At 39.8% G+C, this 24,662-nt stretch overlaps 2 protein-coding genes across 2 annotated transcripts; one reads left to right on the top strand and one right to left on the bottom strand.

Annotated features, from left to right (window-relative positions):
• The first annotated feature begins 570 nt into the window (after positions 1 to 570).
• On the top strand, positions 571 to 20,652 carry LOC104609948 (SEC12-like protein 2). Its single transcript, XM_010276397.3, has 10 exons — positions 571 to 974; positions 1,835 to 1,929; positions 8,590 to 8,740; positions 16,368 to 16,459; positions 16,627 to 16,726; positions 17,172 to 17,247; positions 17,332 to 17,452; positions 17,919 to 18,035; positions 18,114 to 18,181; positions 20,429 to 20,652. Exons 1-10 carry the CDS (start codon positions 678 to 680, stop codon positions 20,509 to 20,511), a joined length of 1,200 nt encoding a protein of 399 aa, XP_010274699.1. The 5' UTR covers positions 571 to 677; the 3' UTR covers positions 20,512 to 20,652.
• Positions 20,653 to 21,123: 471 nt separating this feature from the next.
• LOC104609947 (uncharacterized) lies at positions 21,124 to 22,666 on the bottom strand. Its single transcript, XM_010276396.3, has 2 exons — positions 22,319 to 22,666; positions 21,124 to 22,217 (listed from the first exon to the last, which is right to left on the bottom strand). Exons 1-2 carry the CDS (start codon positions 22,577 to 22,579, stop codon positions 21,384 to 21,386), a joined length of 1,095 nt encoding a protein of 364 aa, XP_010274698.1. The 5' UTR covers positions 22,580 to 22,666; the 3' UTR covers positions 21,124 to 21,383.
• Positions 22,667 to 24,662: the final 1,996 nt, after the last annotated feature.

Here is a 24,662-nt window from a genome sequence, read left to right as displayed (position 1 = left end):
AGGAAAGGCTGAAGAGATTAAGAGAATAACTTAATAGGAGACTATCAGAACGGTGGAGGATAGGGCTATTTATAAGAATTGAACATAATTCAATTGCCCAAAATACCTAAAAACTATCTGTTATTTAGTTGTTGGGAGGGGTATTTTGGTTATTGTAAAGTTACTTATAACTTTACCCAAAATGCCCCCTAAACTAGTTGTTATATAAATGCTTGGGGGGCATTTATATCATTTTTTCAGCTCTCTATAAGCAAAACACACAAATACCCCCCTAATATGGCTGTTTATAGTTGTTGGGGGGTATTTCTATAAAATACCCTCCGAAAAACTCTTTGGGGGGGGCAACCGCCCAAGTCCCAAGTCCCAACTCTCAACGACTATATTCCTGGGCGGGCCGAGCGTGGCCGTTATAGGCCTGGCCGTGCCGGCCCGTGGGTGCTTCGTGCCGTTCATGCCGTGCCGTGCAGGCCCAAGGGCCTCGAACCCCCGGCCCAGCACGCACGGCCCTTTTACCCTTCGTGCCGGGCCGGGCCGGCCCGATTAAAACCTCTATTCAAGCCCCAAGCTGCGCTGTAACCACTGCAGCAGCAGCGGGAATAAAACGCTAGAGGAGAAAAAACTCGAAAAGCGATCCGAGTCCATCAAGGCTACTAACCAGGCAGGTCGAGCAGTCGAAAATGGCGAGAGGGAGAGATCCAGATCCCCCATGTTGCCAGAAGTACGGAGTGCCTCTCTATGGAGCTGCTTGGGTTCCAGTGAAGGAGGCCCTCAAGCAGAATCCGAAAGAAGAACCGGAACAGGATAGCGACAAGGTCACCACCGATGAAGGATCATCGCCTCCTCCGTCAGTTGATACCACCTCTAAGGGTTATTTGGTCTGTGCTGGTGGCGGTGGTGAAGGCCACAGCGGGATCCCTAATGCTCTCTTGCTCCTAGATTTCGATTTCGCTTCGAATTCCCTCTCCCAAATCCCGGTATTTTTTATTTCTGTATTGTATTCCAATATTTACTTGTCTTTCTTGATGAGAGAATTCAGAAAATTTTCTCCGCATCTATGGAAAGTTCTTCTATTCTAGTCTGTGACTCGTACCCTGTCCAATATAGTCTGAAACTGGTGTTTTATATTGGACTGTTCTTGTACTCTTGGTTAAATGTTTGATACATGGCACTCTGAGTTTGTTTCTACTTTTATCTTCTGTACTGATTCCCAGATTTATGCTGCTCTCTACAAGTAAATTAGTTTTGGAAAGCAGCCAGCTTAAACTGATCTCTATAATGTCGGGATCTTAGCTTTCCAAAGCTTGTGTATTTTTATGTAATACTTTGGTGTTGGAAATTCTACCTCTTTTCTTGAAATGGAGCATTCTGCCTTCCGCTTGATTGTATGCCTGTAGGGGCATCCCTTAAGTGTAACCTTTGCATATTTCTTACTATTAACATATCTCTATCATTAACCATTTGGCACTGTATCGTAGAATTTAAAATTTTCACTCGACTTCCTTTTCTCATAATTCCTCATCAAGAGAATTTTCCACCTGGTTGAGTTTTAGAATTTTAACCAACTAAATTATGGATACCGGTCCTTTTTGAGCTTGTGAGCAAACGCATGCACCATTGACATTAGGGTTGTAATTGTGTCAACCATTATTGTATATCTATTTATTTTATTATGTTAATTTCTCCTATCAGTTACGTTGATATTTGTGCTGTAGTAGTTTTCAGTTATCCTATCCACATTTGTTCCCATCTAATACTTTACTGTGATTAATGTGGTCATCTTTTTGAGACATTACTGGCTACACATTCTCTGAAAGTGTGCTACTTGTATTCTCAGGTGACTAAGCTCAATACTGGTGATGATTTACCTTATAGAATGGCTGTCCACCCAGGTGGGGAAGGTGTTATCTGTTCATTACCCAAAAGTTGTAGGTACATTTTCTCATTTTATCACCTATTGGTGCTACTTATAAGTTCCTTTGAAAATCTTATCCTTTCTATTTTTTTTTTTAAAAGTTGCTTATAGCATGATATATGAAAACTTGCACCTGTATAAAAGGTGGGATTTGATCCCAAGTCTCTACTACAACAAGTGAGTGACCTTACCAGCAAATTTTCTGGCACCTTCTTTAAAATGCTGTATTTGTTAGAAGTTAAATTAAATTTGTTAAGAGGAATATATGTGTATTAAGAAATGATAGTTAGCTGAAGACATTAAACATAGAAGCATGGTATTAGTTTGCAAATCTAACTTCGTGCCTGATAAAGTTCAGACCTGTGATATTCTTAGGTTTGAAATAATGAATAGAAATAAATACTAGAGAAAGAGAAGAGAAGAGAAGAGGAGAAGAAGAGAAAACAAAGTCTGGTTCGAACAAGAGAGATCTCTCTCTAGTCGTCCAGTTCTATTTATAGCTTTCTAAAACATTGCACAAAGTCTATTGAGCCCTCAATTAAGTGTGGGACACATCACTTAACTTATGATCTACTTGTAACTACATCAGCATATAAAACAATGTAAATTGACTATACTACCTCTCAACAGCCGACTCTAACACTCCCCCTCAAGTTGGTGAGTATATGTCATATAGTCCCAGCTTGTTACATATATAATCCACTTTTCCCCAACTCAACCCTTTAGTAAATAAGTCTGCCCATTGATTTCCTGTATTCACATATGTTGTGCTTATCACTTTACTAAGCACCTTCTCTCTTACAAAGTGACAGTCAACTTTTATATGCTTTTTTTTGATGAATAACTTTTATATGCTTCATTCTTTCATGAAACACAGGATTGGAAGAAATATGAACTGCAACTTGGTTATCACAGTACAACTTCATAGGTGTGTTAATCGAGTACCATGCAATCCTTCTATTAGATATGGAACCAACCTAGTCAGCACCAGTGTATCCTTCTATTTCAAGGCTCCCTCCACTCTTATATAACAAGCCACAACCTAGAGCTCCCTTCAAGTATCATACAATCCTTGGCACCACATCGCAATGTGGGATCTGAGGATTCTGCATAAACTGACTCACTACACTAACTATAAATGAAGTGTCAGGCCGAGTGATTGTTAGGTAGTTCAACTTACCTACCAACCTCCTATACCTTCTAGGATCTTCAAACTCCTCACCCACATCACTAATCAACTTGACATTCGGTTCCATGGGTGTTACAACTGGTCTGACACCTAACAACCCTATCTCCTCTAGCAGATCAAGAACATAATTCCTTTGGCACAGATTAATACCATGTTTTGATCTTTCTACCTCTATCCCTAAGAAGTATCTTAATTTTCCAAGGTCCTTTGTTTGGAAGTGATCATGCAAGATGGCCTTTAACCTATCAATCCCCAACCTGCCGCTGCCAGTGACAACAATATTATCTACGCATACCACCAATAAAAATCTTTCTAGCACTGGGCTCATAGCTGAATATGGAATGGCCAACCTAACACTATTTCATGCCAAATTTCTTCACCACCTCACTGAATCTGTCAAACCATGCACTAGGACATTGTTTAAGCCCATAAATAGTCTTCTTAAGCCTACACACTTTACCATCCTCCCCTTGAGCAACAAACCCTGGTGGGTGCTCCATATATACTTCCTCAAGGAGGTCACCATGTAAAAATGTATTTTTTATTTCAAGCTGAAACAAAGGCTAATCATACATAGCAGCAAGGGAGATCAAAACACGAACGGAGCCAATCTTGGCAACGGGGGAAAGGGTGTTTGTATAATCTACACTATACATCTATGAATAATCTTTAGCAACCAACTAGGCTTTCAACCACTCAACACTCCCATTAGGTAAAAACTTAATATTGTACACTCACTTACAACGAATAACATGTTTACTAGGCAGAAGAGTGGTAAGTTCCCACGTATGATGAGTTAGGGCTGAGAGTTCTTTATCCATTGCTTGGCGCCACCCTAGAGAAGTGCTTCCTGGATATCCGTAGGAACAGAAGCAGAGGATAACAGGGAAACAAACTGGCGATGGGAAGCACAAAGGTCAGATACACAGACAATTAGAAATGGGATGAAGAGTGCAACTGTGTTTACCTTTCCGCAAAGCGATAGGGAGATTAAGGTCAGAAATAGGGGTTAAGGCTAGCGGATCTGTCGACAGTGACGAAGCTAGAGGAGTTGGTACTTGGCGAAGCGTATACACTTGCCGTATTGGTGGTCATTCAACAGGAAGTGGCATTGGAGGCGAAGATTTGGTCACAACTAGAACAAGAGGAATGGGGTCTTCCACGGGAACCGGAAGTGGAGATGGAGGAAGAATAGAGACATCTAACCCAGAAAAAAAGGAATGGACTCAAAGAATGTAACATCAGAATACACAAAAGAACGTCGGGAACTGAGGTTGTAACACTTATACCCTTTTTGAATCCTGGAATAGCCAAGAAAGATGCACTTAGTGGATCGAGCATCTAATTTGTCCATCCTAGGCCCAAGATTATGGACAAAACACACACCCCCCCAAAACCCTAGGGGTAAGAGAGACAGGAGACAAAGTAGCAAACAAAACAAAAAATGGAGAATGACCTTCAAGGATAGACATGGGATGCGGTTAATAAGGAAACATGATGTAAGCGCATCATCACTCCAAAAGTGTTTGGGAGCATTCATATGGTGCAAAAGGGACTGAGTAGTTTCCAAAAGGTGGCGGTTCTTTCTTTCAGACACCCCATTTTGTTGAGGGTGTAAGGACATGAGGTTTAATGGATAATGCCATGTTATTCCAAATATTCCTGAAACGGTGTATAAAAGTATTCTCGACCATTATTAGAACGGAGAATCTTAATGTGTATTAAATTGATTGCGAATCTCGGCATAAAATTTTTGAAAAATGGTAAACAATTCACTCATTTCTTTCATAAGGTAAAGCCATGCCATCATTGAATAATCATCAACAAAAATTACAAAGTACTTGTAACCATTATATGACACTACTCTATTTGGGCCCCAGATGTCCGAATGGACTAAAGAAAAAGGACTCGACACATGACTATCAACCCTAGGACTAAAGGGAACATGATGATGTTTCCCGAACTGACATGACTCATAATCCAAATTAGAAAGCCAACTCAACGACAAAAAAAGTAACTTAAGTGCTTTGAAGGACGGATGACCAAATCTACAATGCCACTGAAGAGGAGAAAGAGATGTCCAAAGGGCTGTTGTCAGTTGAAAATTACACCTATAGTAATTCAGATAATGCAAGAAAAGAAGAAAAGAGAGGAAGATGAAGAATTCGAACATCTCTCTCTAGCCCCCTTTCATCACTTTTATTAATAATTCTAAGTCTGAGTACAATTACTTGGATGCCCTTAATGGGGCGATCAACACTAAAGAGATAATTAAAGAAAATAAAAGAAGGCCCATAACTAAGAAACATAACTTTTAAGCACTACTTAAAAGAAATAAAGAACACTAGGGTCCATTCGGCCCATTCTCACTACATTGTCGAACCACCTCCATTAAGATAACACAGTCCACTAGCTTCATGTCCTCCACCAATCTTCATCCCCGTCTTGAGATCTTGAAAAACACAAGATGAAGGGTAAAAAGTGATAGAACAATTAAAAGGCTTGGTCAATTTACTAATAAACATAAGGTTAAAGGGAAGCTTGGAAACATACAAAACTAAGGATAGGGATAATGAATCTATGTCAACATTACCAACACCACATATGGAAGATGTGGAACCATTAGCAAGAGTAACAGAGTGTGATGTGGAGGATTGAGAAAGGGAGGAAAACACATCTAGAGTCCTAGTCATATGGTCGGAAGCTCCAGAATTGATAATCCAATGGGAAGGTTTAGATGCTAGACAAGCCATACCTGAATGTGCAAGGGTGCCGTGTTCTACTGAGATGTAGCCTGAATAAATCGCTCTCATACTCATCAAATGGGACACTCATCATCTCCTTTCCGGAGGCATCTGTAGATGTAGGGGGTATCTGATCAGTTTGTTGGGTTTTCTATCTTAAACTACCACTAGTAGTCACTACATGATTTGCCCATGTTGAAGGTGGGCCATGTAGATCATAACAATAGTTGATAGTATGTCCCTCCATACCACAATGTGTACACCTCCTCGGACCATTAATACGTCATCTACCACGGGCTCCCCCTGAATCTCGATCTCCAACACAACCACCACCACGACTGTATATGGGTTCACCACCACCACCACGACCATGTTGGTATAGTGGAGTTCTCCGTAGGTCCAACTGAGATCCTCTGGAGATGGGAAAACACCTCAAGAGAGGGAAGAGCAGACCCACCTAGTATCTGTCCTCTCACCGGTTCATATTCAGACTTTGACCCTACTAAGAATCTAGTGACATCCAACTACTCTCTCTATTGTTGTTGAATCTTGATATCAGATTTTAGGGGGTAATGCACATTCAACTCATTCCGAAGATTTCTCATACTAGCATAATATTCCTCAAGACTTTGATTACCTTGTTGCAAATTAAAATACTCTTGGTACAATTGATAAACCCTAGTTGTGTTGTCTTGTTCAGAATAAAGCTTCTTTGCATGATCCCAAACATCCTTGGCTGTATCTAAGAACATAAAGTTCAAACTGATCTTGGGTTTCATATTATTCCATAACATGTCATAATCTGTGCATCCTCTTGCTCCCAGTCATTGTACCCCTGAGAGTCATTTGAGGTTTTTTTTTAATTTTTTGGAAAAGGTAAGGTAATTTATTCATCAAAGCAACATTACAACAAAGCCCAGGCCATAAAGGCTGAGGGTTTATCTTCCTTCACATGCTTCACTTTCTTCTTAGCTTTCAGAAAAACTTCAATAGATTTAGCCCAAGGCACATAATTCTCACCATTTAGTTTTGATAGATGTCATCTGCACATTCAGATAATCAGAGGGAATCATTACACTAGACTTGCCTTCACTGCTGTCTCCCATGGCTGCCAAAAAAAACTATCACTAGTCTGTCACTCCACTTCACTAAAAGAGTCACAACGCTACACCCCAACAGCTTATTATTGTTAAGAGTACCTATTGCCACAAGTTTCAGCAACAACACTCACTTTTGTTCACCACTTTCAGCAACCACACCACTGCTGTCTTCCACTTTCAGCACCATAAACCACCAAAATATACCTCACATACATATTTGAACCCCCCACAAATCAGACTTGTGCTGTCATTCAACTACACCACTGAAACCAGCCCTCTTCGAATCGAATAGAGGGTTTTCTACCAACCACACAAAATAGCCACAGCACCATAAACCACCAAAATATACCTCAGATACATATTTGAACCCCCCACAAATCAGACTTGTGCTGTCATTCAACTACACCACTGAAACCAGCCCTCTTTGAATCGAATAGAGGGTTTTCTACCAACCACACAAAATAGCCACAACACCACCCATTGGAGGCATGGAAACCTCATGAAACGATCACTCCTTTTTAGCCTCTGTGAATCTCCTATCGGTTAGTGAGGAACCTGCCAAAACCTAGGAGGATAGGCGCTGAGAATGAGAAAACTGGGTTGGTCTGAACTGGATTATATTGTCTCTGATGTCATGATAAAGTTCAGACCTGTGATATTCTTAGGTTTGAAATAATGAATGGAAATAAATACTGGAGAAAGATTAGGATAAAGAGAAGAGAAGAGGAGATGAAGAGAAAACAAAGTCTGGTTCAAACAAGAGAGATCTCTCTCTAGTCGGCCAGTTCTATTTATAGCTTTCTAAAACATTGCACAAAGTCTATTGTGCCCTAACTTAAGTGTGGAACACATCACTTAACTTATGATCTACTTGTAACTACATCAGCATATAAAACAATGTAAATTGATTAAACTACCCCTCAACAGCCGACTGTAGCAATGCCCATAAGCATGTTCAAGCATCTGTGTGTTATAGTATGCCACTTCTTGGATTAAATACCTTTAAACATCTATTCTTTAACATCTGAAGCTGTCCAATACTTTGCTTTCATTTGGGCATCATTGTAAGTTTTTAATAACCATATTTGATAGTTAACATAGCATTGAAATTGCTGGAAACTGAGAATTTTTGTTATAGTGTACTTCTTTTGTCTGCTGCCAATCTGGATGGCTCATTTTCAGAATTCCAGTTGATGATTATGTGTACTGCTTGTGTTAGAATGCCACCTGGTTTAATAGGGCATTACAATTTTGGTGCATCAACAATTTTGTTAGTATACAATCTAGTTTTTAGGACTAACCTTAAAATATTGTTACTATTTCTACATTATGTGATTTTCAATTTTGATTGTTTCTATATGCATCTCCCCTTTAACTTTGTACTTTGTTCCCTTTTGAAAGTTCAATGAAATATACTTTATCTAATTTAAGGCAAAAATGTTATGTATCTGAGTTTTTCTTGTCCTTCAGAAGTTCTATATTTTTATCTTTTTCTTGATTTCATCTTGTTCAAAAGAAAATATATTAGATCTAAACTTACTTACCAGTTCCTTGCGCTTCCATGTTTCCTTAGACTTGCTTTTATTCATCATACAAGGGATATATGTTTCTTATGGTGCAATCATATTATGTGAACTTGTATAGGTGGTTTGAGTGGGATGCGCCAGAGTGCACAGAAGGCAGCAGATTGGGTCTAAAATCTTCTGAAAAAGTGATTACTCAGTTGGAAGGTATTGGGCAACAGTTAGCAGTGACATTTAACCGTGAAGGTTCCTTAATTGCCATGGGCGGAGAGGTATAGTTCATTAAATGAAATTCCACTTCATTACTATTCTGCCAGTACAATGAAGATCTATTTGCCCCTTGTTTTGCTAGGGTATCCGCCATCCCATTTGCATCTCGTTTGGCCCAACCAAACTGAGAGTTGAACTTCCTTGCAAGTGTGTCAATTTCTCGGAAGACAAATCTGAGCTTCCAAGGTACTGATGTGATGTTTTTAGCCCAAGAGATGACCAATAGTGAGTCTCCTTCTATTTCTAAGTCTGTTGTTCCTATCTGCTCAGCCATCTTTAGACCTTGAAGTAGGGCTAGAGATTCAGCCTGTATTGAATCACCAAAACCTATTGGTCCTGAGTAGAGTGCCACCACCACACCCAAATGATTTCTAAACACACCCCCTATGCCTGCCCTTCCTGCGTTGCCGAGAGAACTCCCATCAAAGTTCAGTTTTAGTTTATTCAGTGCTGGTGGCTTCCATTCTATACATACAAGTACTTTGGGTATCTCTGTTTGTGCTACTTATGCCCAATTTCTTAGGATCTCATTCGTGGAGTAGTTTCTGAATAACTCCATGGTTTTTCACCCAATGTGCAGTTCTGATTTTTATGGCTTCAATAACTTCCTCCTTTGTTTTTCTTTTTCCAGAAAAGATTCTTAGGTTTCTTTCCTCCCATATAGTCCATACTGTAGCTGCTCATACTGCCTTCCATAAGCACTTTCCTCTTTTCTTCTGTTAACACAGGAAAGAGGGACTGAATAGACTTACCACATCCTGTGGGGGAAACCATCTGCATCCAAAGAGAGAACAAACAACATTCCAAATACCAGAAGCAAAAGAGCAGGATAAAAGTTAGTGGGTTAGGGTTTCACCACATCCCAAACAAAGGACACACACATGAGGAGAGAGGCAATTGTTTGGCCTCCTTTTCTGTAGCACATCACAAGTGTTTACCTTCCCTAGGAACACTTCCCAACAGAAAGCTTGTACCTTTGGAGGGATCGGTTTAGACCAGATTTCTCTCGCTGGGAAGTTCACTCCCATAGGATCAATGTGAGTGAGCAAAACCAAAGAAAGATGCACAAGAAAATAAACCATCAGAAGCTAGGGACCAGACTCTACAATCAGCTATAGATTAATCCAAGTAGACCTTCTCAAGTATTGAAACCAAAAGCACTAGAGACTCACACTCATTTTCCCTCAACCCTCTTCTGAAACCAAAATCCCAAGAGATCCCTGAATCAAAGAGCACACCAAGCCTAGCAACAGGTTTGTTTTTATGGTTTGATAAGGAATAGAGGTCTGGGAATTTGATCATAAGAGGCACTTCCCCAACCCAAAGGTCTTCCTAGAATAAAACTTTATTACCACAACCGACATCAAACCTGATAAATTGAAGAAAGGTTGGATATACCTCAAAGATTGCCTTCCAGGGAGAAGATGGAGCTTCATTGGGGGCTAGTTTTGCATCCCAGCCATTGTCTGCTTCACCATGTAAGCTTTTAATGACCCTGTGTCATAATCTTTCTTCTTCACAAGGGAATCTCCACAGCCATTTCCCTAGAAGGGCCTTGTTTTTCTTTAATAGGTTTCCTATACTTAATCCACCCTGCTCTTTAGGGTAACAGACTTGCTCCCACTTCACTAAATGATCTTTTTTTTCTTCACTTGGTTCCCACAAAAAGTCCCTCATAATCTTCTCCAACTTCCTAGCTACTTTCACCGGAATCTTAAAGGTGGAAAGGAAATAAGTGGGTAGGTTTGCTAGGGTTGATTTTATCAAGGTGATTCTTCCCCCCAAGGATATATAATTTCTCTTCCACATTGCCAACTTCTTTATGAACCTCTCTACCACCGGTTTCTAGAAACTTTCAGTTTTTGGATTCCCACCCAAGGGCATACCTAAGTATTCCAGAGGCCAATTTTTCACTTCACAACCTAGCAGATTTGCCATGGCTTGGATGTCCCCTCCTTTAATGTTGATTCCAGTTACACAACTTTTTCCCCAATTGACTTTTAGTTTGGAGGCCTGTTGAAATTCATCCACTAGTCTTTTCAGATTCCTTAAACTGGATTCATCACAACTTTCACAGAAAACGATTATCTCATCAGCAAATTGCAAATGATACACCACCACTTCTGATCTACCCATCCTCCAACCTTTAAACTGTTTTTTTTTTTTTTTTGATAAATGATTGAATTTTATTCAATAGAATCAATAAGATATTACAATACAGCCTTCCCAAAGGAGGGACACGAGCTGGTACCTCTCCACAATAGCAACAATGTGCTACCTCAGACTAGTAACAAAAAGTTTACAAAGCTGCCCAGAAAAACTGTTCCTTTGATACCCCTTGTTTAGCTAACCCATCCGCTATGGTGTTAGCTGTTCTGCCCACCCACTGAAAAATAACATTCATGTTCCTTGAGAACCATTTAGCTTTTCTCATAATACCCCTGTAGCACCCACTGAATCTGGATTTTTTAGCCAACCCACAACTTTGGAGTCTCCTTCAATAATCAAAATTTGAACTCCTAACTGATCCGCAACCTGAATGCCTTGTACTGCCGCTAGGAGCTCTGCTCTGATAGAGTCTCCTATACCCATAGAGCCTGAGAACAAAGCTAATATGTTACTATCTTTATCTCTCAGCACCCCACCAATCCTTGAAGGTCCCGGATTTCCTTGACTGCTACCATCAAAATTCAGCTTTGTCCAGTCTTCTGAAGGGGGTACCCATACAGCTGGTACCCTGTTCTTTTTGTTACTGCTACTAGCCACAACCCTCTAGTTCCTCCACATGTCATCAAAAGAATATAATTTGAAGGAATCTGATGATCTCAGCCAGTGGATTGCCCTGGTCAAAATACAATCCTTCACATTCTGCACATTTCTCTCCTTTTCTTGGAATATCCTCACATTTCTTTCTTCCCAAATTGTCCACAGAGCAGCAATTCTAATGCTCCTCCACATTGTTTTACCAGTTTTTGTGGGCCACACAAAAAAGGAAGAATCAAAGATCTGATCTATGGCTGTGGTCATATTCCATCTGCAACCGAACAAAGCAAAGATCCAACCCCAAATAGCAGCAGAAAAAGGACAGGTTAAAAGTAAGTGAGAGCAATCCTCACCTTTAAACTGATTTTCTTGATCAGCCTTGATGATTTGTCTACTCAAAACCTCAGCCACAAAGGTGAATAAGAATGGCGATAAGGGAAAAATATATATTTATTCATCAAAAAAAAAAAAAAGAATGGCGATAAGGGATCACCCTGTCGTAGTCCTCTTTTAGCCTGAAAGAAATCCTTTGCTACCTCGTTCATCAGAATAGAAAAGTGTGCTGAGCTAATACATTCTTTAATCCACATCCGCCATCTTTCACCTAGCCCCATCTTTTCCATTAAATTCAACATGAAGGACCAATCCACCATATCATAAGCTTTTTCTAGGTCCAATTTACAAACCAAACCTTTGCCTCCTTGTTTTCTCTTAGCTGCCACACACTCATTTGCCACTAAGATTTGATCCACAATTTGTTTCCCCTTTACAAAGGCTCTTTGGTTCTGAGAGATAAACATGGGTAGTACAGTCTTTAACCTACCAACCAGGACTTAGCAATGATTTTATACAAGCTACCCACTAGACTTATCGGCCTGTAATCCTTAGGAGTTTTGGCCTCATTTTTTGGCACTAAAGCAATAAAGGTTGCATTTGCTCCAGGCGATAATTTTCCTTCTTGATAGAACTCCGCAAATACGTCAATTAATTCATCTTTCAAAATTTCCCAACAATCTTGATAGAAAGCCATTGAAAATCCATCCAGCCCTGGAGCTTTAGATCTATCCATCGAGAATATTGCTTCATGTATCTCCTCAATAGTGAAGACTCTTTCTAGGAGGCCAACTTCGGATTCTGGCACCCTGTCCCACTGTAAATCTCCCAATTTTGCAATATTTTCATTAGAGGATGCTAGGATTGACTTAAAATGATCCACAAAGCATCTTTCAATCTCCTCTTTTGCAGTTACTACTCTTCCCTCCACCTCTATACTTGAAATTTGGTTTTTCCTTCTTCTCCCGTTTGCTAGGGAGTGGAAAAATCTGGTATTTCCATCCCCCTCCAGAAGCCATTTACATCTACATTTTTGCCTCTAGGAAATCTCTTCTTTTCTTAGGATCTCTTCCAATTGCACTTTTAAATTCCATCTTTCTACTCTATCCTCCACCCCACACTCTTTCCCGGACCTCCTTTTGGTCTACTTCCTCTATTTTCCTGGCTTATTCCTCCTTTATGGCCTCAAGTTTTCCAAATTCCTCTTTGTTCCACTCCTTGACCTTTTCCTTCAATCTTTTTAGTGTCTTGGAGAACCTCACCACTTTATTTCTAGCCCTTACCCCACCTCCTGACCACCATTCTTTTACCTTTTGCAAAAAATGTGGAACTTCTAGTCACATGTTTTCAAATCTAAAAGGTGTGGGGCCTCCAGTAAGATTTTCTTGGTAGAGGCTTAAAGGGAAATGATCAGATGTCACTCTAGGTAGGGCTTTCAGTGTCAATGTTCCCCACAACTCTTCCCAATCAATGGAAAAATGGAATCTGTCCAGTTTTGAGATTAGATGGGAGCAACTGGGCAGCCTCTTCTATTTGGGGTTGTCAAGCATCATGAGGGTCTATTTCATGTTACCTTAACATTTCTGATCACCACATATGCATGAATCTCCAATATTGTGACACTCATGTGAAAATTTGAGGTATAAAGGCTCAAAATGGCAGAGGTATCAATTGTATAACTGGTTTGAATCAACCTAAAATGTGGAAAAGATGTGATAAACTTTGAACAATAAAGAAGTTAATTAAAATTAACAGCTTTAGATTTCTTTTCTTTTCTTACCCTGTTGTTTTTTGGGTAGAGAAATGAAATGTAAAAAAATAGACTGTTAATAAAATTTGCCAGATTTTCATAACCTTGGAGAAGTGCCACACTGGCAGTTTTCTGGGGCATTTGTGATGAAAGGGGAAAATTATATTTGTTAATAAATTTCCTGATTCATCAAAATAAATAAGTTTTTATACTAGGGGGTTAGTGACAAAGTCACATCAATATTTTCTTTTTAGTTATTCTTTTATAATTTGTTTTAAGGGATCATATCTGGGGCAATTCACAGTAAGTGGGTCTGGGAGTCAGGTTCAAGAACAATAACAGAACAGGTTTCTCCACAACAAGTTTTAAGGCTATGTGCCAGGCATCCAGAATAGACTTGTGGGTAAAATGAACTAGGCTGTAAGAAATGGGCCAAAAATATTGGCCATGTAAACAAAGACAACCCACCATGGTTATGATTATAAGGGCAATAGCAAAGCTATATGGGCATAGGCCTAAGGTCATGCCGGCGAGGCCAACTAGTTCTATATCAGCTTCCTGTGGTTGATGGAAACTTGTCCTTGAGTTTTGATGTGTTATAGAATCTTAAGTGGGGCACAAAAATGAAGCAATCCCTTTTTTTACTTGCTCCTAGTTAGCTAATCCTAGTAAAATTTCCCTATAATAAATAAGAGGCCCTCTAAAAAAAAAGAAGTGGGTGTGCAATCTCTTTTCTCCATCTTATTCCTTTGCAGTTTTCAAGACATTTCTAATGATCAAGGCTGCATTTGGTATTCCTTATTTTAAGGATTTACCTCCTTTTTGCTGTTAAAATGCCCTTATGAACACTATGTTTTTAACTACAAAAAGGAGATAAGTCCTTAAAATATGGAATGCCAAATGCAGCCTTAAAATGTAAGTGTTAGTGGAAATGTTGTTCATCCAAACATAAGGAAACATCTCAGAGATGTTGGAAATATCGTCTAGAAATATAGCAAAAATTATAGGCATGAAAACATTGTGGAATATGTAGAAATATGCAATGACATTGATTGTAAGATATCAAAGAGGTAACAAAAAGGTTCCTGTTTGAGGCTTTGTTCTGACAACGAGACGGAGGAAGGAGATCAAACTTGAAGCGAAAAGGTTTCTGCTTTAGGAGACAAGAATCAGAGGAAAAGCTGCTTTTAAGGTGAGAGAAGAAAGAACTGTGATGTTCGTAAGAGATGTTATCAGCTGTTTCATGCAGTGAGAACCCAAGGATGGAAGAGTACATTGCATATAGCAGGGGCTATTTAGCGGAACAAAAACACAAATGGAAGGGTTGGTTCCTAACTCTTACAGAGCAGTTCGGATATGGCAAAAGGCAGATGATCTGTTTACCAGAAGGCCAAAACAGAGATGGATGGACTGCAGCTCTAGATAAATGCCTTCAAAGGCTGCCTTCTTTTCATTATGGACTGTGGTTCTAGATAAATGCCATACCAGATAACCTGTTGTGCAGGAGAGGTGTATCCTTGCAAGATGTAGGTGTGTATTATGTGGACATAACAAGGGGATAGTCAACAATCAAATGATACACTGCAAGATGGTCTGATGGTGGGAGATATATACTCTCACTTCTGCAGGATGTTTAATCTTAGCTGGTGCTTCCCAGGCAGTTTGGAGAACCATCTGAAATCTTGGAAAATCAGGGGCCTTAACAAGAGAGGGAGGCTGCTTTGGAATACTATTCCTGTGGTCATAGCATGGTGTACTTGGAAAGAAAGAAACCAGATATTATGTGAGTCAAAATATGAGTCAGTAGAAGAGGTCATCAGGAAAGTGATGGGAACTGTTTATTCACAGGTGGCTACTGTTGAGTCGTTTTGTAATTATCTCTCATAACCGGTTTTTTTTTTAGCCTGCTTATTGGTTTTTGTAATATGGGCAGGCAAGTATAGCTAGATGAATATTTGTCTAGTGACTCACTGTACAAGGCTATACTTGTTTACAGACTTACAGTTTGAAGTGAATGAATGAAGACAACACCTTAACTTTTTTTCAAAAAAAAAGCAGGAAGAAAAATGTATGTAGAGGTTCAAGAATCCAATGGGTAATGCCTACTGGCGCTGTATCAAGACTCTTGGTTCAGAATATCCAGAAAGGGTAGGATCATCCTATTAAAACTTTCTGAAACTCTTAAAAGCTAAAAACGACTTGCTTTGGACACTAAACCATGGACTAGAAAGTGGAACACAACTAACTCCAACCATGGATATCCTGTGATAGGTTAGTGCCTTTTCCAAGATCTGGTTTGCTTGTTCAAATCAGGCCTAGGTTGTGCAATTTTGTCTACTAGTATCAAATGGAATTAGAATAGAGTTTTTCCTTCTGGTTCTTATTGATATAGGAAAAGATGGATGAAAGTAAGTAGCAGAATTTCTTGTGTGTACCCCAGGTCTTGGTCTGAAGTTTTGAGTTAGAAAGCAACATTTATTGTGCTGTTTTAACTTAATAACTTCTGCACAACTGCTGTTTTTCATCCATTTCTCGCAATCTACTACATTTTCTTCTGGTAAATGACAAGATCCACCATAGGAGGATCCAGCCCCATCTACATTACCCCATGTTGCATCCCAAGACTCACCAAGGCCAAGGCCTGAATACAAGTTTAGGTCGATGCATTCTTCAATGATGTTCTTATTTCCATTTTTTTGGGTAACATCATTATAACTTATCTATTAGAAAATGCAATTTTCTTTGACAAATTGGTATATCATATAATGTTTTATTCAGTGCAGGATGGCTATTTAAGAGTCTTCAAATGGCCTAGTATGGAAGCGATTCTTGACAAAGCTGATGCTTATGCAGCTGTGAAGGATTTGGGTTTCAGGTTCATTAAATGTAGTGTTTTAAATAGGACATCAGCTCACTTGATTGGAGTTACACAAGTGAAAATTTTAGTTTTTTCCCCTTTAATTTATTTGGTGCATTGATTTTGTCAAGAATTGCATTTGCTACACCAGATGTCCTGATTATCATTCAGTTTATGCTTTGCAGTTTGGATGAGAAGTTCCTTGTCTCCCTTGGAAATGGTGGCCCTTGCAGGGTTTGGGATGTAAAATCAGCTACAGCTTTAGCTACTTTACCAAAGGAAAATGTAAATACTCAGTCTTGTAGACAAGGCAAATTTTCAGTCTTATTAAATATTTACCATGTGCATAATATGCATACATGTTGGTCAGGGACTTGTTCCATTACATATGATCTGGGAAAATCTAGGTCAATTGAGTTAGTGGGGTTTGATATTTGTTAATGTGATCTGAAAATTTTTTTTATCTTCCATTTAATTATTCTCCCATTACTTTTTTCTAGTTGTGCAAAAGGTGGTGGGTATTCCTGCTATCTAATTCGGTCACTGCATGACTGAGTAAATTGTTAATGTATATCTCCTGGGTGGAATCAATAAACAATGTGAGCCATCTATGAAGCAAAAAAGAAAAAATTTCATGTTTTTGAGAACATAAAGGCTTCTTGCTGTTATGTATTCATTTTTATTTTTTCTTATTGCATATTTCGACTCTACCAACTCATCTATCATGCAGGATGAGGTTTTTGGCTTCTGCAGGTTTTCACAAACCACTGATAATAATCAGATTCTTTATATCACTGCAATGCGAGGTAGATTTTTGGTATTTGATGCCATTCTTCTAGTCTCCCTTAATTATTTTTTGAGCTAACCATTATGTGCATTGGTTTACACAGGTCAAGGAGGAAGTGTCGTCTCTTGGAACACAGATTCCTGGAAAAGAATCAGTTCTAAACAAATAGTCCGCGACCCTATCTCTGCATTCAATGTTTCAGCTGATGGAAAATTCCTTGCAATGTAATCTTTTATTCATTGCTAATTAGAACTATGGTTAGCCATCCAGAAAGAAAATTGTTTTTTCCGATAGTTCTAGTTCATCCCCATTGAACTGTAGCTTGTGTCTTGATGAATGACATGAAGTATGGTATACCCCACCTTTCCTTATAGGGATTTTCAAATTCTAGTTATTGCTTGTGCACATTCAAAGTCTACAACTTTACACATGTATTTGTTTTTTCTCATCTAACTTTTCTGAAATAGCATTCTGCATACATATGGCTTGCTTCACTTGGTGACGTTGTGTCCTTATATGTCAAAATTCAATTCTTTAACAGTACCCCATGGTTAATTTGACTTTCTAAATAGCTTCTACTTACTGTGGGTTGAATAGATTAAACAAATTGACATGAAAACTTTAGTTTCTTACAGTTTATCTTTAGTTGTATCATTGATGTCCTTTATCTTGTTATTGGTCAAACTGCAGTGGAACAATTCAAGGAGACACTTTTATAATAAACTCTGCCAATATGCGGATTCACACAGTAGTTAGAAAAGCACATCTTGGTCTCGTTACTGCATTGATGTTCTCCCAAGATTCCAGGTACCATCTTCCTCTATTCCTAGTAAATTCTATTTAGGATTTACCATTGCATCTGAAGCACATAATCTTTGAATACAGGGCTTTGGTCTCTGCATCCATGGATGCAAGTGCAAGGGTGACACTAATTGAGGACAAGAAATATGAAGGTATGCAACTCCTTGTATTTGTTGTCAATGCATCACCTATGGTTTTAGTTTTCAAGCATTTGCTTACGAGTATTTCTACTGGGACAATGATATACTATGTACATTTAGAATTTAGCCATGTATGGGTCTCTGATGTATCTGTTTACAAATAGAACACGATGTGTGGGTACTAGTGGTTTATATTTTCGGTAAATTGCTAAGCCCTCTGCCTTTTCTGACAATTGCTTTAACCTCCCTGTATTTTACACGTGGTAAAAACCTCCCTTCACTTTTCAGGGGTCAATTGCATCCATGCCTCTTCCATTAGTTTGGACAATCGGAGAATGCAAAATTCCAATGATGTCCTCCACCTCCAGTGGTCAATAGCATCCATGCCTCATCCGTATTTTATCTCTCGATCTCCCTTTCTCTTCTCTTTTTTAATAATTTTTTTTCTTTATTCTTCAAAAAAAAAAATCCTGTCCCTTACCATTGCATACTGGAAACCTCACTAAACTAGAAAATCTGTGGTTCTTGGCTGTAACCTTGTCAGATAGATTCCGGAGATTTTATCTTTGAACCCAATGCTTGTACAACTGAAGCTCTTCAACAACAGTTCAACCAAAAAAGAGGAAGAAAGAAAGAAAGATTACCTGATCACTTCAAAATACGAAGGGGACAATCTTTCATGGCTGAAAAGTTAGTGAGATGCTTCAGACCTTGAAAATAGAGGGAGATTTTCTTTTCTAGTTTTGAGAAAAAGGGCTTGTAGATTGGATCGAACCAAGGGAGATTGTGATCCTCTTTGCCCAATTTAAACTCATCAGCACCTTTATTGTCTTCAAACATGGTCAGAGCTACCATCATCATGGCTCCCAGCCTGTCATCCTTGCTGAGCCCCTGCTTCAAATTTCCAATGATATTTCTGAAACCATCCAAATTGTGGTCCTCTTTATCCCCTTTGAACTGATCAGCAACTCCTTGGTCAAACATATGGTTGGAGCTACCATCATCATGGCTGCCACTTTGTTAAGCCCCCGCTTGAAATTTCCAGCAATACTATCTGGGCTTAGTTTGGTAAAGACAGCAGTTTCTGAGTTGTTCTTCAATGCAGCATTATAAGTGTCAAACTTACAAGCCTTACCACCCAATTCATTTTCCTCCCCCATTAATTCATCATAAAGCGCAAGGTGCCAACCAGTGGGTTGGCAAGGTCTCCTGCTGGTCATAGCAGAGACTTGGGATCGAATCCCGCCTGCACCTGGGTTGGGGATGGATTACCCCCCGGTTGTGTAACCCTTCAGAAGAAATTAAAAAAAAAAAATAATCATAAAGCATTGTTGCCTCCAGGGTGATGGTTTGAGCAGTCATGAGGGCCATCATCTGAGCCATGAGATTCCTTATGATTTTGTTAAGTTCTTCCTGTATCACTAAAGGCAATTGACCCCTCTGCAGAAACATAGTGTTTTGAACTTGAGTTGTCAATGGAATTTGGCTGAGATTGGAGTAATAAGATAATGAGCAATTGACTTAAAGCCAAATCTTGAGACTTTCCTATAGACTTCCAGTGGGAATCCATCCTGCTTGGCACAGGTTGCAAATTCAATTGGGATTCTGATTTGTTTTTTTTTTTGTAGGTTACATTCTCCCTTTGTCTCATGTATAAGCAATCCCCACAAAGCTGTCCTTGGACAAGGTTGCATTTACTGCAATGGGTACGACAACCAAGAGTTTTCTGCCTGCACTGGTGGCAGGTCTTCTCCAAAAGATCATATATTCGTATCCCGTCCTTGCCATATCCATTGACAAATAGAGTCCAACTTGTGTACCACGTACCCAACAGTTTATCATCTCCCGGCCTCCTATACGAGGCCCTTCATCTTTCTCCAATTTAACATGAAATACAAGGGAGGTCAAAGTAATTGTCAGAAAATACGGGAGGTTTAAGCAGTTTAACCCTTATATTTTTTTGCAATAACCATCACTGCTTGTGCAAATACTCTTTTGGTTGTGCATTCCCGAGTGACTACGAGAATAACCTACAAATCATAGGAAATATTATTATAATGTTATTGCTTTTAACTGATCAAAAAATCTTATCAACATTTTTTTATGCTGTTCATGTGCACTTCACCAACTTATTGATTCTAACCCCAAAAAAATAAAATGAACTTGTTTATTTAAATTCAAAGGCAACATAATTCCATTTTTCATGTATTGTTTGTGAAATTCTATTTCTAAGGCCATGATTATACCTTTGCATTGCAGGATCGAGCTCTCTGGCCATTGTTTTCGTTGTTTTACTAGCAATTCTGGTGTATCTTCTGAAGAGTCGAGGAGTAATTCGTTAATTAGAATTGGGTCTCTTTTCCGATGAAAAACAAGAACAGACTTGTTTAGTACTGAACAGGAAATCAAACCATAATCATCAGAAAAAGCTGTCCATGGAGACATTTTGTCAGCAAAGACAATAAATGCAGTTTTTTCAGGCTTCTCTGTCTCATTCATCTAGGTTTTGATCACTCGTTACATGGCTTGCGAAGAGCCTTGAATGCGGATTTCTGTTTTAATTCACCCATGATCTCATCTCAAAGAATAAAATGCTTAATGCAACTTTCCAGGGTATTCAGATGGGGGCTATCACGTAGGCCTCCATTGCACATTCCAAGAAATCTACCATTTTCATTGATCTGTACTGGTAAAACTCAGGAATCTTTATATTATAGGCAATCAGTCGTTGACTTGCCAAATCTAATCAAGGAGTACTCACAAGTCACAAGCCAACTCCCACCCAGAAAAACAGATTGTCCCAATCTCATGATGGGTTTATTTTATATATACGGCAAAGCATGCGAACTGTCATTCTTCGTACCTTCCTTTATATCAGTCATTAACACATCCCTAAAAGAAGCCATGCAGAAAAATCAATACTGCCATATTTAACTTAAGAAAGAACCCAAACAGAAGATAAATACTAGTCTTTTATTAAGATCAGACTATGAACTTTCCAATAGAGTCTCTAAAACAAACCCAACTGAGAATTCTAATAAAATTTGGGTAAGCTTCTCAAGTGTGGACGATTTGTACATTGAACCAAATTACAACACAAACCCCACCAACCACCCTCCCCCCACCCTTCGAATTTTAAACAAACACTACCAAATAACTAACTGACAACATATTAGAAGTCTAAAACGTCCAGCACAACCCAAACGCTCCCCTATCATTGCGCTGCAGCTACTTTCCTCGGCCGTCCAACCGGTCTCTTTGGCGTCGGTGTCGCGCTAGCCGCCTTCGGCGGTCGACCCCTTCGTTTTGCGGGTGACGCTACACCAGCAGCGGGCAAATCACCACTAGAAACAACGGGCACGGCGCCAGCTGCACCACCGACATCGACATTATTCGCCACCACCTTCGGTGGTCGGCCACGGGGACGGCCTTGCTTTACAACAATGGGAGCGACGACCGACCCCGCCCCAACAGGAGGTGCGACCGCGAGGATCTTCCTGGGCCGACCTCTTGGTCTAGGTGGTCCCTGGTATCCAGGAACTGCGACGCGCCTGGGCTTAGGTGGGGCCCTAGGTTTAGGCGGGCCCCTTGGTTTGGGCGCAAGGACAGGCCCATTCGCCCCAGCAACAATGAAGGGCTTGGACTTGGACTTGGGTGGGCGCCCACGTCCCCTCCTGATCAAAAGATGGCCATTAGCCGCAGCAGATAGAGGCTTGGGCTTTGGTGGGCGACCTCGTCCTCTCTTCTGCAGAATAGGGACGCCATCGGGGCCTATAACCACTGGAACGGGCTGCTGGACGATCTGGAGCTTGCTCTTCGGTGGACGGCCGCGACCCTTCTTGGGAGCTGACGGAGCAGCCTTGGGGAGCTTGTAGGAGTGCTTGACCTGGACGACGTGGCCGCTCTTCTTCAACCGCTTCAGATGGGTGCTTAGCAGAGCGGAGTGGGTCGGTGGGAGGTTGGTGTAGGCCGCGTCGATGAACTTCGCTATGGCTTTCTTGCTCGAACCCTTCTTCTCATTCAGACCTCTGATCGCAGACACTATCATCTGAAACACAGACACACCAAACAAAACAAAATTAGGGTTCCGATCAGGAGACCGGTAAGAGGGAGCGGGAGATTGAGATGGGCTCCGATGTTTTTAAGTACCTCTGCGTAAGGAGGGTGGCTGGGGTGGTAGCTGGAGGCTTGCTTGGGAGGGGCGGTGGCTGCATGAGCTATGTGAGGCTCCATAATGACCACAGGAGCAGTAGTCGAGTCGGTGGCAGCCGGAAGTGGCACGCTGGTTTCCACGGTCGCCGGAGGAGCAGGAGGAGGAGGAGAAGGAACTGTTGACGAGTCCACGGGAGGTGGGAGAGAGACCTCAGCCCCGGCGGTAGCCGGAGGAACAGTTGCTGTTGATGAATCCATCAAATCAGAGAGCGAGAGAGAACACAGAGAGCGAAAGTCAGGTGGTTTTTTAAGGGGGGGAAAGTGGGGAAGGAATCTTTACCGCTGATATTGGATGAGAGAGGTGGAGATCCAAGGGCTGCAAACACTTGAAATATCGTTCGCGCGGATCGATGACGTGGAATTTCATGTCTTTTTCTCCCCTTTAGCAATAAAAAATTGCTTTTATTTTTTTCAAAGGGAAAATGATGTTGTTTTAACGTGGATTTTGAGTCTGAGGAGCTCATCATCCTTGAATGACACTACAACTCTCTCACTCTCACTCACCTTCCCCCCTCTCAGATAATTAATTATTTTTTTCCTTTATTTGTTATTATAATAATAAATGAAGTCATAAAAAGGCTTTAACTAAGAATTTTTTTAGTGTTTCAGTTATACTTACCTTGAAAATATCAGCAAGGAATCTGATGCTCTGATTGGTATTTACATCGCTTGGCTCTCATGGCTTTGACTAAGATATGATGGCCACTTGGACGGTGGGGATTAAATTATACGGTAGGTATCATGTTTTGGATTTTAGATGCTTAAATCTGGGGATCTGTACACTGGACCCTGGAGCACTGGATGGACGGATAGGGATAGACGGGGGCTGGTGGGCATGGGTCCCAATATCTTGCCATCTTTCCCGTGATTAGAGTACGAGGCTCACCATCAAGTGGGCCCCACCGTGTAGATCTGCTGGGCCAAAAAGGATTGGCATCCCACATCGGAGCATCACGTTTACAAATTACTTTCCATTTTATCTTTTCTTTGTAATGATTTTATTTTCTCTTTTCTTTCAGAATTCCTTTACATGCTATTTAAAGCAAATAATAGTATCTTGCCAATTTTATTGATTTCCCCCCATTTTATTTGGCGGGAACACACCAAAATTTGAATGAAATTTTCAAATTTTCTGTCAAAAATGTTCACACCAACAATTAGTGATACCACATGCTACGAGCAAGGAAAATATGAAAAATTAAGGGGGTTATTAGTACAGTGCTTCTATTGGAATTTTATAAAAAGGCATTTTTCACCATGATTATCAGATTAATTTGATATAGTTGGATGAAGCTGAACTGATTATTCGAGTTCATATTTCAATTTGGTTCAACTGGATTAATTTATTAAGCTTAAGAGGACAAATTTTCCAAATTTACATATTATTCATGTCACTAATCATGCTCATTAATTTCTATTTAGTAAATCAGTACGGGGAATCCAGCAAAAATGAATCAAAACACATAAATTGTTAACAAAAAAAATAACACAGATATGGTGGTGGAATTTCAAAAATGTTGGGTTAAAAATACAAAATATTTTATTTTAAAATGCTTCTTTTGAAAATTATAATACTTGTATTTTGTTTTTTTTTTTAATTGGTAAAAAATTGTATTTTATTTGATAGCCCAACTTTTGGGCTGCCTACAGCCTGGGACAGTGTACCACAAGGTCCACCTTCCGACTGTGATTCATTCTACGATTCCCTGAATTAACAAATTTCGAGCCCAATCATAGTTGCTAGCAATACGGGTTCAATCATCATCATCCATGAGGATAGAGGAATGTACTCAACCTACCACTTATTAGTGGATTAAAATGCATCAAGAAGACTTGGCAATTGGCATTCGTTACAATCTCGGTTGGTTTTAGACTCCTGATTATATTACTAATCCGAGAGGCCAAATTTCCAAGATACCACTATTTTGATATAGCAATATAATAATCACTGAAATGGATTCAAACTATTGCTGAGAGAGTTCATGGGAAAAGCTTCTATTGTAATTTGCAATAAAGTCAACAATCAGTTTGCAACAATGGTTCTTTTAAAGCTAAAACAAGTGAACGTCAACAAGTCATAAGATAAATAATTAAGGAGACTGACATTCATCGTTGTGAATGAAAGTTCTTCAAATAAAAAACTTAAAGGAGAGTCCACAATAGGTTTCAAAGTCAAGCACAAGCAGTGACTATACAATGTCAAAGGACTAATTTCCACGAGAAGTGATTTTAGGAGTTGACTTGGACCATAACGCCAGGAACTGATTGTGGTTGGTTAATG

This window comes from Nelumbo nucifera, chromosome 4 (genome assembly GCF_055504915.1).
Source record: "Nelumbo nucifera cultivar China Antique chromosome 4, China Antique-T2T, whole genome shotgun sequence".
In the NCBI taxonomy this organism is placed as follows: Eukaryota; Viridiplantae; Streptophyta; class Magnoliopsida; order Proteales; family Nelumbonaceae; genus Nelumbo; species Nelumbo nucifera.
This window is presented reverse-complemented; position numbering and strand designations above follow the sequence as displayed.

Coding starts and splice junctions, on each gene's coding strand:
- LOC104609948 (XM_010276397.3), top strand. CDS start 678: ATGGCGAGAGGGAGAGATCCAGATCCCCCATGTTGCCAGAAGTACGGA. Junction 16,460..16,626: donor GTGAAGGATTTGGGTTTCAG/GTTCATTAAATG, acceptor TATGCTTTGCAG/TTTGGATGAGAAGTTCCTTG. Junction 18,036..18,113: donor ATGTTCTCCCAAGATTCCAG/GTACCATCTTCC, acceptor CTTTGAATACAG/GGCTTTGGTCTCTGCATCCA.
- LOC104609947 (XM_010276396.3), bottom strand. CDS start 22,579: ATGGATTCATCAACAGCAACTGTTCCTCCGGCTACCGCCGGGGCTGAG. Junction 22,218..22,318: donor GCCACCCTCCTTACGCAGAG/GTACTTAAAAAC, acceptor TCTGTGTTTCAG/ATGATAGTGTCTGCGATCAG.